The 16,632-nt window shown below is 37.9% G+C and overlaps 1 protein-coding gene across 2 annotated transcripts in view; it reads left to right on the top strand.

The window, feature by feature from the left end:
* The window catches only part of LOC117326961 (WD repeat and coiled-coil-containing protein-like), a 33,117-nt gene that overhangs the window by 2,002 nt on the left and 14,483 nt on the right, over positions 1-16,632 (top strand). Inside the window, exons 2-4 of one of the 2 annotated variants that reach the window (XM_033883763.1) lie at positions 1,888-2,005; positions 4,278-4,328; positions 8,309-8,472. In XM_033883763.1, the coding sequence (XP_033739654.1) occupies positions 1,888-2,005; positions 4,278-4,328; positions 8,309-8,472 (333 nt within the window). The remainder of the gene's footprint in view (positions 1-1,887; positions 2,006-4,277; positions 4,329-8,308; positions 8,473-16,632) is intronic. The other variant, XM_033883764.1, reaches the window with a different exon arrangement.

Raw genomic sequence — 16,632 nt, 5'->3', positions numbered from 1 at the left:
CTAAAAACATGACATCATGAAAGGCAATTCAAGCAATGAATGTCATTTACGTTCCTTTAAACCACAATTCCTTCCAGTTGTTCATATGGTGGCCGAATGTACTGAATACTCGAAGCATTGTCTAAACTCAACAAAATTTGTGTTTCAACAACTAGTGTGATGTCACGATGATTGATTTGTAATGGAAAATCGGTTGGTAACCCTTCATTTCAAGACAATCGATTGCAAAATCTTATAATCAGTTGATCGTTTCAGCAATAAATTCAACAGAAATTTATTTATTTTTCATAGCTTTACTTCTGAGATTGGCTCCATATATTGAAGCGCGTTTAACAAACCTAAGTGTTAATTTCATAGACTGTAGATAGGCGTTACTAAACTATGAACAAGTGGCGTACGTTATTCCTGAAATTGTTCCAATAATATCAACTAAAAGCCTTTTTCAATGAATTTATAACTTATGAGTGGAATAAGATATTAGATTCACGATAAATAACCAATATAGTTATGCATAAATAAACTACAGATGTAATGATTTTGCTTTTTTAAAAATTTCTGGATTTTGCGATACAGCTTTACATTTATTAATTTGTACTTTCGTTTTCTCAAAATCAAAATGCCAGTCGAATTACGCCCATTACTAGACAGTCTTATTACAACCTAAGCAAGTTACAGAAGCATTTGACAGATAGTCTATGTAAAGTAGAAATGATAAAAAGAGTCAGTTCCGATGCGATTATTAACCCTTCATCAGTTGATTGTAGATAATACATTTTTAGTATTAAAGGAGAATTCCTTCGTTTAAATAAAGTTTAGGTCGTCAAAATTAAACTAACTGGAAAATATGTATTTTCCGAATAGGAAAAGTTATAATCTTTACATTAATAAGGCAGTTTTACTCTCAAGATAAACCAAAGTTCTTCCAGTATTTTAGTCCTGAAAATTCTTAATTCTACCCGAAGTATCACTAATTACCGCAAAACATACAGTATTTGTATATGATACGCCTTTTCCCTGTACATTTTGGCGTTAATTCCATTACTTGTAGGCACAAGCACTCATATAATCATCGTTTGGACATAGATTTCATCGATAGAAATTGTGCATGTTTCTGATGTCCGAACGAAGGAATGTCCCTTTAATCAATTATGGTTTTCAACTGTTTCGCGATTTACGGTAACATCACTAAAAACAACACTGTTGATTTTGCACAGTTCCTGTTGGTATTTACAAACTGAAAGTTGATATCAAACATGGACATAGTAAAAATATACAAATGTATATATCTGATAAAGACATTGCCTTCAAGACAGCAGATTCATAGTGTCAAGATTAAGATCAGACAAGCCCTTTTGTCTAGAGGCTACAAATGTTGGTGCTCATTCATGATATCAAGTTTATATCGCATGAATTTAAACGGCCATAAACTTTCTTGAATATTAAGGGATAGCACAAGATCTGTTTATGTATACATATATGATGGAAGTTGTTTTGATGAATTTTGACATTATTTTATTTTTTGTATGCATGGAAAATAATGTTAGTGTTTTTCCTAGCTGTTTCAGGAAATTGCTACCTGGTGGAAATTGATTGGTAATTTTTTTGTGTAGAAACAAGTGTAAAATTATCATTGGGGAATTATTGAACATTGGTTGTCGGTTTTTATGCCCTTCTTAAAAAATTTCAAATTTAAAGATTATCTGAATAACAAAGGTACACAATTAAAAATGATACCTAAATTCGGACCCAAAATACATACGCTGAAAAAAAATTGAATGAAGATTGTGATGTATTAAAAAGTCACACTTTTGATAGAAATTACCAGGCTTCCAATACTGATAATTTTAAACCACATTGATTGACCTAAGTCAATTCCATCTGTTGTAGCGGTGCACAAGTCACATGGTTTGGTGTGGACTGATGGGAAGGCCATCTTTCTCGCCCCGGTAAAGATTCTCAACGGACAAGTGGAGCCGTGTGAATCGCTGAAACTTGGAGAGTTCGGGTAGGTATGGCCGAGTGTGACGGTAATATGGATTTTTTTGTGTTTTGTTTTGGTTTGCTTAAATGATTTAAATGGTTCAATGAAATGCAGATAATTTAACTTTGATCATATGAAATATTTGAACATCCGAGTGAACGGGACAAAATATAACACAGATTTTTTAATGTACCTCCAACATTAACTGACCCTCGGAAAAATCTCAGACCTACGTAACTCCTCCGTCAAATTATTTTCTGGAAAAAGTTGACCAGTCTCTGCTAATCTGTGTTATTTTATTTTCACATCAGATATACAGTATACTTTGTAGATGGAAATCATTGACATACATATATAACTTCTAATTCCAACTGATAATTTAGTACCAATTTTGTATAGATTTTAATTTATAAATTTTATTTAAACCAAATGATTTTCCTTAAAACTCATTTACAATCCTAAAAGAAAAAATAACATCAAGCTGGGATATGATATAAATTAATAAAGGATACACAGAAAAAATGTAACTGAGACAAAAAAAAATCTATTATTCTATTGATCTTGAATGATAGCATTTAACTAAATTTGAAGCTGAGCGATTGTCTTTTATGCTGATGATTTCAGGATTAATATTTTAATAGTTAAAGTGCACTTCAACTTGCTACTAATAGTGATATCTGAAAAAAAGAATTTTTTTTCCTGTATTAAACAAATCTTAATTAGGTCACATTATGAGAAATGTTAGTTGTATTCCAAAGTTTGTTCTGAGGACTTGTAATTAATGGTCACACATATGAAGAAATTCCGATGATCGAAGATATATAAACTGATTGTGGAAGTGTAAAACTTAAACAGGAAATGTAGCTATCAAAGTCTTAAATGGATTTGAGGTCATAGGTTTACAAAGGGGAAATACATGGTAGATTTAAGATTCAAGGTCAGAACAATGTCCGATGTGTATTAGGGGGAAAATGGTAAATTTAAAATTCAAGGTCAGAACAGTGTCTGATGTTTACAAGGGAAAAGATGATAGATTTAAAATCCAAGGTCAGTAACTGTGAGACGTTTAAAAGGGGGAAAACGGTAGATTTAAAGTTCAAGGTCAGAACTGTCAGATGTTAATTTACAAGGGGAAAACGGTAGCTTTAAAATTCAAGGTCGGAACGGTGTCAGATGTTTACTAGGGCGAAAACAGTAGCTTTAAAATTCAAGGTTAGAAAATTGTCACTCATTTATAAGGGGGAAATGATAGCTTGAAAAAATGTGTCAGACCAGTCGATGTATTTAGGGGTTTATGTAAGTCGTACGTAGCTGTAGTTTAGTTGATAATGATGAGTTAGGTATCAAGATTATATACCTAGTGAAGGGGAACCACAAGGATCAGTACGTGCTGTGATAATTGTCCGACTATTCGGTCACTGGTTGTAACACACAGTCAGGTGACAATGTATCACAGCGGTTCCTCACCTCAACGATTACCTTGTCAAGTGTAGATTTCATAGGTTCTTACAAAAAACAGGAGTTTCAGCCTGATATGGAGTACATCAAACATGTTCTGAATTATTGAATATGTTGCTTCGATTATATTAAGGCTCCTAGCATAAAAAAAATTCTTCTTCAGCAGATTTCGATCTATATAGACACGAATTTGATATCTGGCCTGTAGGCTTCATTTATAAAATACATCAATACTGTTAGTTTGAGGTATGTTTATTACTGGGATAGTCACAATTTGATGTGCATCACTATATAGAAATTCTGAAAATATTTTGAATAGATAAATTTCTTACTGTAGATTCTTAACTTTTTCCGATGCAAAGGTCACAATACGATGCATATGTAGAAATGCATATATGACCATTACGGGATTTTCTTAAAATACTTTGAATAGATAAATTTCTTCTGTAGATTCATAACTTTTTCCGATACAAAGGTCTCAATATGATGCATATATAGAAATGCATATAATATGTGACCCTAAGGAATTTTCTGAAAATATTTTGAATAGATAAATTTCTTACTGTAGATTCATAACTTTTTCTGATACAAAGGTCTCATTTTTTTTCGCAATTAAATATAAAAATTTGGTTTTGAAGATATTTAAATGAAGTGATTTACAAAGACAAAGAAATATATTCATTATTCTTAATGAGTCAGTTGTCAGATCTAGAGCTGTACAAAATATTGAAAAGAACATGACAAAAAAACATCACTATTGATAAATCACAATTAATCAATTCAATTCTATATTTGGTATTGTAAAACATTGTGCACTTCCTTTCCAACATTGCAGTGGTGACGAGGATGAATTTATAGAAAGTGAAACAGTTGACATTGATGAGGATGAGTAAGAAATTTTAAAGAATGCTTTTATCTGGGACAAATACTCTCTCTTTCCTATGTCTCTTTAAAAAAAAAATCTGTGGGAAATTACCGAAATATCTTTTGAAGCATCAACTTGGCATGAAAAATATTCTGTTTCCTTTAATTGTGTGATGTGAAGTCGGACATGTCCAATGTTTGTTGATATGCATGGTGATTCCATTGTCACCATCCTGGTTCTCAAACAAAGTACGATAGGTTTTCTCTCCGTTTGTCTTGTATGTAATTATGCCAAAGTTTGTCAGCTTCATTCTTGAAGGATTTTGATCACTCTATTATGATATATATTATAAGCGGCTTCATTCTTTGAGGGATTTTGATCAACCTCAGGGATTTTCCTACAATAGAACCGTTGAAAGGACCAATTCCCCTAAAAAATCTTGTGAAAATTCCCAATTTGCCACTAAAAATTCCCAATTTTGAAGTCACTTTTCAATGATAAAGTACGTTTTATATACAAAGACCTTTATTAAGGCAATTTAAAAAAAAAAAAACAGCTACAGATAACAAAATGAAATCTAAAATAATATAAACACAATATTCATAAAAAAAACAACTGAAATTTATATGAATTTCAGTATTTTTTGTTTTTCCCGATGTCATATTTTGTCGCGTAGAAATTCTCAATTCAATGGACCCTGCATGGACCCAGTTGAAAAATTGTAGGAAAATCTTTGATGCTTTACACCATGATAAATTATCAAGAAATATCTCGGACCAATTCAAATTTCAGAGATTTTGGGTCAAGGTCACTGTTACTACCAGGTATTTTTAGGGGGGGGTGGGGGGGTCTGTTAGGGGACATGTTATTAATCAGTATACTCGTTCTTCTTGCATTTTTTCAAGAGTCTCCATCAACAAATCTATTTCATGCATATTTGGACTTGTTTTATCGATTTCGAGTCAGAACAATGATTTTATGTGCATGTCAATATTTTCTATTGTTCTTGTTTTCAATACAATTTTTTTAATTTTATTTTTTTTGGGGGGGGGGGGGGGGGGGGGGTGTCTTAAAAAGTCATTTCGCATTCATGCATGTCAAGGGCGTATGTAAACAGTGCTTATACCTATCAACTTTCTAATCTTGTATTTGACATGTACATAGTCAAACAACATATTTGAGGTTGTGTTTCAGTCGGAGCTGCACTATATGTATATACGGTATATATGCATGGTAGATGGTACCCTGTACACATGTATAAGATACCTACTTGTGGTTTCGACCGTTTCGTTACGTATAAGGAAGGAAGTGATCAGTCACATTGGCAGTACCTAGACCAGCTGTCCCGATATGATAATATTATGACATCCTGTGTCCATCTGTCCTTCCGTCCTTCTCCCCACGACTTCCTGCCTCCTTTCTCCCTTTCCCCTCGGCTTGAGTGAAGTTTTCATAATGAAGTATGTACTTGTTTATTAAACCGTTATTGTATTTTTAGGGAAGGTAGGTTCAAACTGATTTTTATGAATCTTTAATTTTATAATAATTTACATGCTTCATAGATAAACCTCCAAAAATGAAAGTAACAACACATTAACTGTATTTCCTGAGGTTAGTGACGACCACACATGCTCTATATACTATATAGTGCTTTGTACAAAATCTGCCCTATCTCTACTATCACCAGTCGAAACTAATTTTGTGTTCATTTCAAATGATTATCAAATCAGAGAGATTTACTTGTGTTCATATTTTCAGACTTAAGAAAAAAACATTTCGTAAACCTGTCATGACAAACATATACGTGTAACTTAAAACTACCTACCTGAGGTCAAAACTGTTCTTTATTTTCTCTAATACCAATAATTAATGTAAAAAAAATTGGCGTCCAAAATTGGGAATCTCCATCCTACGTATCAATATATCCAGCTCAAAATTGTTAAAATTGATGAATATAATGTGTACTTTCAGCCATTTTGTTGTTTGTTTTGCTTTTTCTTTGAATTGATTTTAAATGGATGTCTGTATTAGCTTCAAAACATATCAGCTGTGTGCAGTGACTTAATTATACCCCCGCAACGAAGTTAGGGGGGTATACTGGAATCAGGTTGTCTGTCCGTCCGTCTGTCTGTAGACGCATTTTGTCCGGACAACTCCTCCTAAACCGACTGGCCGATTTCAATGAAACTTCACACAAATATAGAGGACCATGTGTAGATGTGCATGCCACTTTCTTTTCTTTCAAAATTATGGTTGCTATGGCAACTGGTCACTTTAAACAGGTTTTCTGATAAGAACCATAACTTTGTTTGTCTGGACTACTCCTAAACTAAATGGCCAATTTCAATGAAACTTCACACAAATATAGAGGACCATGTGTAGATGTGCATGCCACTTTATTTTTCTCAAAGTTATGGTTTTTATGGCAACTGGTCACTATAAACAGGTTTTCCAATATAAGAACCACAACTTTAAGTTTGTCCAGACAACTCCTAAACCGAAGGGCCAAATTCAATGAAACTTCACACAAATATAGAGGACCATGTGTAGATGTGCATGCCACTTTATTTTTCTCAAAGTTATGGTTGCTGTGGCAACTGGTCACTATAAACAGGTTTTCCAATATAAGAACCACAACTTTAAGTTTGTCCAGACAACTCCTAAACCGAAGGGCCAAATTCAATGAAACTTCACACAAATATAGAGGACCATGTGTAGATGTGCATGCCACTTTATTTTTCTCAAAGTTATGGTTTTTATGGCAACTGGTCACTATAAACAGGTTTTCCAATATAAGAACCACAACTTTAAGTTTGTCCAGACAACTCCTAAACCGAAGGGCCAAATTCAATGAAACATCACACAAATATAGAGGACCATGTGTAGATGTGCATGCCACTTTCTTTTCTTTCAAAATTGTGGTTGCTATGGCAACTGGTCACTATAAACAGGTTTTCTGATAAAAACCATAACTTTAAGTTTGTCCGGACAACTCCTCCTGAACCGAAGGACCGATTTCAATGAAACTTCACACAAATATAGAGGACCATGTGTAGATGTGCATGCCACTTTATTTTTCTCAAAGTTATGGTTGCTGTGGCAACTGGTCACTATAAACAGGTTTTCCAATATAAGAACCACAACTTTAAGTTTGTCCAGACAACTCCTAAACCGAAGGGCCAAATTCAATGAAACTTCACGCAAATATAGAGGACCATGTGTAGATGTGCATGCCACTTTCTTTTCTTTCAAAATTATGGTTGCTATGGCAACTGGTCACTATAAACAGGTTTTCTGATAAGAACCATAACTTTAAGTTTGTCCGGACAACTCCTCCTGAAACGAAGGACCGATTTCAATGAAACTTTACACAAATATAGAGGAGCATGCATGTTTATATGTGCATGCCACTTTCCTTTTTTTTTTTTTTTTAAATTATGGTTGCTATGGCAACTGGTTAGTATTGACTTGTGCTGATTGCGGGGGTATTAGTCAGCCATCCTGGCGACAGTTCTAGTTTGACTATGATGATAAATTGTAAAATACATTGTGATCTTGCAATGTTCCATACTTAGCTGTCAGAATTATTGTTGCAATTATTAACTGTTTCAGCCAATCAGTGAAGAATTATTGTTGTAATTCTTAACTGTTTCAGCCAATCAGTGAAGAATTATTGTTGTAATTCTTAACTGTTTCAGCCAATCAGTGAAGAATTATTGTTGTAATTATAAAACTGTTTCAGCCAATCAGTGAAGAATTATTGTTGTAATTATAAAACTATTTCAGCCAATCGGTGAAGAATTATTGTTGTAATTATAAAACTGTTTCAGCCAATCAGTGAAGAATTATTGTTGTAATTATAAAACTGTTTCAGCCAATCAGTGAAGAATTATTGTTGTAATTATTAACTGTTTCAGCCAATCAGTGAAGAAGTATTGTTATTATTATTAACTGTTTCAGCCAATCAGTGAAGAATTATTGTTGTAATTATAAAACTGTTTCAGCCAATCAGTGAAGAGCATCCATTGGAGCAGTGATGTCGGCCCCAGCTTGTGTTACTTGTGTGTAGTCCATCCCCAACATGTGTCTGTCTGGAAGGTCGAAGGTCATGTACCAAAACTCAGTTTCAAGCAGGTCCGAAAACTCAATGTCCAGCCTATTCAACAAGGTAGGACCGCATTCTGTATAATTATGCATATTTCAGATTTCAATTACACAGAACTATAGACAGGCAAAATTTGACATAAAAAAATTAAATTCTGGTCAATGTCTTGACGTGAAGGATTTTAAAAAAAACTTTTTATGTAAATTTGACCTGATCACATGAAATTGATCTGAAATTTTCACATGAAATTGACCTCAATTTGGCCTAAATTGACATGAAGACATTTTGCCTGTGTAGACAACTTCGCAATCCAAGGGTGCTACTTTTAATTGGTTTAAAAATCTTCTATATGTAACCTAGATTAAAACTCTTAACAATTTCTAGGCTGAAAAATATTACATCACCATGTGCAAGTCACTGTGACCTATATTTTCTGCATCACTGACCTCGGTTAGACTTTGTGTACAGTTCATTTTCGATCAGTATAGGATCCGGAGTGAGCATGTTCAATTTTTACGAAATTTCTAAATGATAAACTTTTTCATCTATAAAGGTCCTTGAATGTAGGACCTTCGACTTATCACAGACGAAATCTCAGGTGTAGACAGGTGTTAATTACAAGTGCTATTTCAGGTGTCATAAACATCCGTTTTATATCAATTTGATGGTCAGGCTGTCATCTTGAAGGGACATTAAAGTGTCAATGTTATAGCTGTAACGATTTAATTATAAGTTGTTGAAAAAATCACAATGTCTATGTGATAGGTGATTTGATGACATTTGAAAAATCTTATCACAAGAAAAAATATATATATATATAATTTGAAGTTTAAATTTAAATATTTGACTCAATCATTAAGTATATTGTAAAGGCTTATGAATAGGTTTTTACATAATTAAGAAGTGTTTAACAAAGCAAGTACATGTACATAATATACTCTTTCGTATATATTAATTATAGCTATAAATGTAAATTTATCAGGAAAGAATGTGTTGAATTGAAGGGTATATACATGTATATATATATATTCCTAATTACCAGTTGATATTTTACACAATCTCTTTGAAAAATTGCAGAGAAATGATTTAGACAATTTCATGAAACACAATTCAACAACTCCCACAATTTTGCAAGCATTGCATGAATATTATTTCCTGAGATGTTGTATAAAATGAATGGTAAGGTAGATTATTGAGGGCGTCTTGGGTTACCAATCTGAGCTAACAATGGGACATGTGTATTTACAGTAATTTTTTACCAAGAAAACTTAAGATAGCCACATTAAATATTAGATCATTTCAGTTGGGAATTGGGCAAATAAGGAGTCCCCGAAAATCCCTATAACACATGCTGATCCCAAGCAAAAATCTATATTATCCATAACATGCTGGTCCTAAGCTTGAAATCAATATTATCCACCATCCTGAACTTATTAGAATAAATGCTGTGTATAATATAAATAGTCAGTAAGAAGTGCAAAGCGCACCTGTCGTGGATTAGAATTCAAGGTTTAATATTTCAAAAGCTGTGGTGGGGATTTTTTTTTGTATGCTAATATACAATCTGTGTATTGTGTCAGCTTTCAATTAGATTTTATTGCAGAACCTGATAGTATTTGACAGGTACAAAGTGAGTTGCCTATTTCCATCTCGACATAATGGCTGCCAGCACTATTTGACCTCGTCTATTGATTACTAAGTTGATACTTGACAGAATTTGCAAATCATGTGCCTGAAGTGGAATAGACTTTATAGGAATGCTTGATATTTCCTGTTCTATATAATAAATAAAATCATGATTCAAGTTTCTGAACCCTAGCTGGTTTACCAACTGCGAGCAGACGACAACTGTAAGCAGATGTCAGCTGCAGGAATACTGGGTCTGTGGGCAGACGTCGGCTGTAGGAATACTGGATCTGTGGGCAGACGTCTACTGTAGGAATATTGGGTCTTTAGGCAGACGTCGGCTGTAGAAATACTGGGTCTGTGGGCAGACATCAGCTGTAGAAATACTGGGTCTGTGGGTAGACGTCTACTGTAGAAATACTGGGTTTGTGGGCAGACGTCAGCTGTAGGAATATTGGGTCTGTAGGCAGACGTCGGCTGTAGAAATACTTGGTCTGTGGGCAGACGTCAGATGTAGGAATACTGGGTCTGTGGGCAGACGTCGGCTGTAGGAATACTGGGTCTATGGGCAGACGTCAGCTGTAGAAATACTGGATCTGTGGGCAGACGTCTACTGTAGAAATACTGGGTCTGTGGGCAGACGTCAGCTGTAGGAATACTGGGTCTGTGGGCAGACATCAGCTGTAGAAATACTGGGTCTGTGGGCAGACGTCGGTTGTAGGAATACTGGGTCTGTGGGCAGACGTCAGCTGTAGGAATACTGGGTCTGTAGGCAGACGTCAGCTGTAGGAATACTGGGTCTGTGGGTAGACGTCGACTGTGGAATTACTGGGTCTGTGGGCAGACGTCGACTGTGGGAATACTGGGTCTGTGGGCAGACGTCGACTGTAGGAATACTGGGTCTGTGGGCAGACGTCGACTGTGGGAATACTGGGTCTGTGGGCAGACGTCGACTGTAGAAATACTGGGTCTGTGGGCAGACGTCAGCTGTAGGAATACTGGGTCTGTGGGCAGACATCAGCTGTAGAAATACTTGGTCTGTGGTTAGACATCAGCTGTAGGAATATTGGGTCTGTGGGTAGACGTCAGCTGTAGAAATACTGGGTCTGTGGGCAGATATCAGGTGTAGGAATACTGGGTCTGTGGGCAGACGTCAGCTGTAGAAATACTGAGTGTGTGGGCAGACGTCAGCTGTAGGAATACTGGGTCTGTGGGCAGACGTCAGCTGTAGGAATACTGGGTCTGTAGGCAGACGTCAGCTGTAGGAATACTGGGTCTGTGGGTAGACGTCAGCTGTAGGAATACTGGGTCTGTGGGTAGACGTCAGCTGTAGGAATACTTGGTCTGTTGGCAGACGTCAGCTGTAGGAATACTGGGTCTGTGGGCAGACGTCAGCTGTAGGAATACTGGGTCTGTGGGCAGACGTCAGCTGTAGAAATACTGGGTCTGTAGGCAGACGTTGGCTGTAGAAATACTGGGTCTGTGGGCAGACGTCAGCTGTAGAAATACTGGGTCTGTGGGCAGACGTCAGTTGTAGAAATACTTGCTCTGTGGGCAGACGTCAGTTGTAGAAATACTTGGTCTGGGCAGACGTCAACTGTAGGAATACTTAGTCTGTAGGCAGACGTCGGTTGTAGAAATACTGGGTCTGTGGGCAGACGTCAGCTGTAGGAATACTGGGTCTGTGGGCAGACGTCAACTGTAGGAATACTTGGTCTATGGGCAGACGTCAGCTGTAGGAATACTTGGTCTGTGGGCAGACGTCAACTGTAGGAATACTGGGTCTGTAGGCAGACGTCAGCTGTAGAAATACTGGGTCTGTGGGCAGACGTCGATTGTAGAAATATTGGGTCTGTAGACAGACGTCAGCTGTAGGAATACTGGGTCTGTAGGCAGACGTCAGCTGTAGAAATACTGGGTCTGTGGGTAGACGTCAGCTGTAGAAATACTGGATCTGTGGGCAGACGTCAGCTGTAGGTATACTGGGTCTGTGGGCAGACGTCAGCTGTAGGAATACTGGGTCTGTGGGCAGACGTCGACTGTAGGAATACTGGGTCTGTAGGCAGAAGTCAGCTGTAGAAATACTGGGTCTGTAGGCAGAAGTCAGCTGTAGAAATACTGGGTCTGTAGGCAGACGTCAGCTGTAGGAATACTGGGTCTGTGGGCAGACGTCGACTGTAGGAATACTGAGTCTGTAGGCAGACGTCAGCTGTAGAAATACTGGGTCTGTAGGTAGATGTCGGCTCTAGGAATACTGGGTCTGTGGGCAGACGTCGACTGTGGAATTACTGGGTCTGTGGGTAGACGTCGACTGTAGGAATACTGGGTCTGTGGGCAGACGTCAGCTGTAGGAATACTGGGTCTGTAGGCAGACGTCAGCTGTAGGAATACTGAGTCTGTAGGCAGACGTCAGCTGTAGAAATACTGGGTCTGTGGGTAGACGTCGACTGTGGAATTACTGGGTCTGTGGGCAGACGTCGACTGTGGAATTACTGGGTCTGTGGGCAGACGTCAGCTGTAGGAATACTGGGTCTGTAGGTAGACGTCAGCTGTAGGAATACTGGGTCTGTAGGTAGACGTCAGCTGTAGGAATACTGGGTCTGTAGGCAGACGTCAGCTGTAGGAATACTGGGTCTGTGGGCAGACGTCAGCTGTAGAAATACTGGGTCTGTAGGCAGACGTCAGCTGTAGGAATACTGGGTCTGTAGGCAGACGTCGACTGTAGGAATACTTGGTCTGTAGGCAGACGTCAGCTGTAGGAATACTGGGTCTGTAGGCAGACGTCAGCTGTAGGAATACTGGGTCTGTGGGCAGACGTCAGCTGTAGGAATACTGGGTCTGTAGGCAGACGTCAGCTGTAGGAATACTGGGTCTGTAGGCAGACGTCGACTGTAGGAATACTGGGTCTGTGGGCAGACGTCAGATGTAGGAATACTGGGTCTGTGGGCAGACGTCAACTGTAGGAATACTTGGTCTATGGGCAGACGTCAACTGTAGGAATACTTGGTCTGTGGGCAGACGTCAGCTGTAGGAATACTGGGTCTGTAGGCAGACGTCAGCTGTAGAAATACTGGGTCTGTGGGCAGACGTCAGCTGTAGGAATACTGGGTCTGTGGGCAGACGTCAGCTGTAGGAATACTGGGTCTGTAGGCAGACGTCAGCTGTAGGAATACTGGGTCTGTGGGCAGACGTCAGCTGTAGGAATACTGGGTCTGTGGGCAGACGTCAGCTGTAGGAATACTGGGTCTGTGGGTAGACATCAGCTGTAGAAATACTGGATCTGTGGGCAGACGTCTTTTCACATTTCAATCTTCTTCTCAAGTTCCACCAGTGGGATTAAGATGAAACTTGCCAGAAATGATCCTGAGATGGTCCTGACCAAGTGTTGTTATTTTTCGGGTTGGTCCGAAATCCAAGATTGCCGCCATAGCCGCCATTTTGAAAACACATTTTAAACTTCTTCTCTAGTTTCACCAGTGCTATTGAGCTGAAACTTGCCTGAAATGATCCTGATATGATCCCGACCAAGTGTTGTTATTTTTCGGGTCGGTCCGAAATCCAAGATGGCCGCCATAGCCGCCATCTTGAACAACACATTTTAAACTTCTTCTCAAGTTCCACCAGTGCTATTGAGCTGAAACTTGCCTGAGATGATCCTGATATGATCTTGACCAAGTGTTGTTATTTTTCGGGTCGGTCTGAAATCCAAGATGGCCGCCATAGCCACCATCTTGAAAAACACATTTAAAACTTCTTCTCAAGTTTCACCAGTGTTATTGAGCTGAAACTTGCCTGAAATGATCCTGATATGATCTTGACCAAGTGTTGTTATTTTTCGGGTCGGTCTGAAATCCAAGATGACCGCCATAGCCGCCATCTTGAAAAACACATTTAAAACTTCTTCTCAAGTTTCACCAGTGCTATTGAGCTGAAACTTGCCTGAAATGATCCTGATATGATCCCGACCAAGTTTTGTTATTTTTTTGGTCGGTCCGAAATCCATGATGGCCGCCATAGCCGCCATCTTGAAAAACACATTTTAAACTTCTTCTCAAGTTCCACCAGTGCTATTGAGCTGAAACTTGCCTGAAATGATCCTGATATGATCCCGACCAAGTGTTGTTATTTTTTGGGTCGGTCCGAAATCCAAGATGGCCGCCATAGCCGCCATCTTGAAAAACACATCTTAAACTCCTTCTCAAGTTCCACCAGTGCTATTTAGCTGAAACTTGCCTGAAATGATCCTGAGATGATCCCGACCAAGTGTTGTTATTTTTTAGATTGGTCTGAAATCCAAGATGGCCGCCATATCCACCATCTTTAAAAAACACATTTTAAACTTCTTCTCAAGTTCCATTGGTGCCATTGAGCTGGAAATGGGTGAGGATGTCAAGGAAGGCGAGCCAACATAGTGTTGTTATTTTTTTGGCCTCGTAAAAACTTTGACATGGCAGCAATATGGCGGCCATTTTGTAACATGATTGCGCAATCATGGTTTTCCTGAACAACACCTATTTCAAACTACTTCTCAAATTCCACTGGTGGAATTCAGCTCTAACTTACCAAAAATGATCCAGAGATGGTCCTTACCAAGTGTTGTTATTTATTGGGTCGGCCAGAAATCCAAGATGGCCGCCATGGCAGCCATCTTGAAAAACACATTTTAAACTTCTTCTCCAGTTCCACTGGTGCCATTGAGCTGGAAATTGGTGAGGATGTTAAGGAAGGAGGGCCAACAAAGGGTTGTTATTTTTTCAGCCTCGTTAAAACTTTGACATGGCAGCAATGGCGGCCATTTTGTAACATGATTGCGCAATCATGGTTTTCCTGAACAACACCTATTTCAAGCTTCTTCTCAAATTCCACCGGTAGGATTCAGCTCTAACTTACCAGAAATTATCCTTAGATGGTCCAGACCAAGTGTTGTTACATGTATTTATTGGGTCGGTCAGAAATCCAAGATGGCCACCATGGCCAACAGTGCCACTATATACTTGCTAAAGAGAATACATACTACAATAATATAAGGATTTTAATTTAGAGTCAGATGACCGTTTAGGCCCCTGGGCCTCTTGTTTAAAGAAGAAATTGAACAAAAAATAAAAGTCTTTACAGGAAACTTATGAAAAACTCCTCCTACTCGGTGATCTTTGACAGACAGAGTTCAATAAAGATCGGAATACAAAAAGGGAGACATGATATGCTTTCGTGTATGATGTAATTTCGATCTAACAGTATGTGTAATCTGGCCTGTTCACACGTCCAGTTGTGATGGTCATTCTCGGTCAGACACACAACTAGGCATCTTACACCAGTGTCCTTATCACCTCGTCGGTCAGAGAAAAGAGGATTATACCCATCATGTAGGATTTATTGATCACTCAATTTAGCAGGTCCATTATATTCTAATAGTCTTCTAACACAAGTTTTGTTGAGGCGTAAAAGGCTATATATAGTCTTGTAGGGGAAATTTTTTGTAAACAATCTTAGATATTGTTGTGTTATATGTAGTAAATACTTGGTCCAGGGAGCAGGGACTGTATTTTTGCTCTAATTCTGGTTTACTATTACCTATCATCATATTTATCTGCAAATGAGCTCCTGTCAACAAGTAAGCCTGCTATTTCATTTTATGCAGTGAAAAAAGAGTAAGCTGGTCCACAAATAAGCCCTCTCTAAACTTGCATTACTAACTTTTACACTAGGGTGAGGATAGAAATGGTACTAAACATTTACACTGGAGGAGGGGGCTTATTTGAGGATAAATATAGTACTAAACATTTACACTGGAGGAGGGGGCTTATTTGAGGATAAAGATGGTACTAAACATTTACACTGGAGGAGGGGGCTTATTTGAGGATAAATATGGTAATAAACTTTTACACAAGGGAAGGTGCTTATTTGAGGATAAATACGGTATATACCCGAGACTCCAATAACAGCTGGGGTGACTTGTCTGTAGTATATACAGAGACAGATGGTTACATACAAAAGTTACATAATATTGATCCTGTATTGTTAAAAGGTGGGCAAAGGTTCATGTATTAGTGATAAGTTGTTGTGTAGTCTGATAGAGATTCTCATCGTTATGCTAGATATTGATATCAATATACTGACCAGGTTGCAGCCTACTATATGTATCTCGTCTTTCTGACAGCACAACTCATTTCAGCTGATTAGAAGACAATTTTTCCACAGAATATGATTATTACCTAAACATCCAGGAATTTTTAAAATTCATTCTCTAAAACTACTTCAGAAAATTTGACCGAACACACATAGTGAGCCATATGCACATGCAAAATAAACCCATAAAATCTCAGTGATCCAGAGGAAATTTGAAAATCTGCTAATGAGGAAGACCAAATGTCTATGAGTAATTTTAAAACAGTGGTAAATTAATTCTACCTGCATGTCTGTATTCGATTCCCTACAGCTCTCTTCATAATCACCAAACATCATGTTCACTATACACATATTTACACTTATCAGATATTTTGAAAATTTTCAGAGAGAATAACAAAAAGGGGTCAGGGTTGTGATATGATGTTGGACTTTCAGTGAATTTCAAGAATTATGTCGGGGAGACTTGGCCAC

This window comes from Pecten maximus, chromosome 5 (genome assembly GCF_902652985.1).
Source record: "Pecten maximus chromosome 5, xPecMax1.1, whole genome shotgun sequence".
NCBI lineage: Eukaryota > Metazoa > Mollusca > Bivalvia > Pectinida > Pectinidae > Pecten > Pecten maximus.
This window is presented reverse-complemented; position numbering and strand designations above follow the sequence as displayed.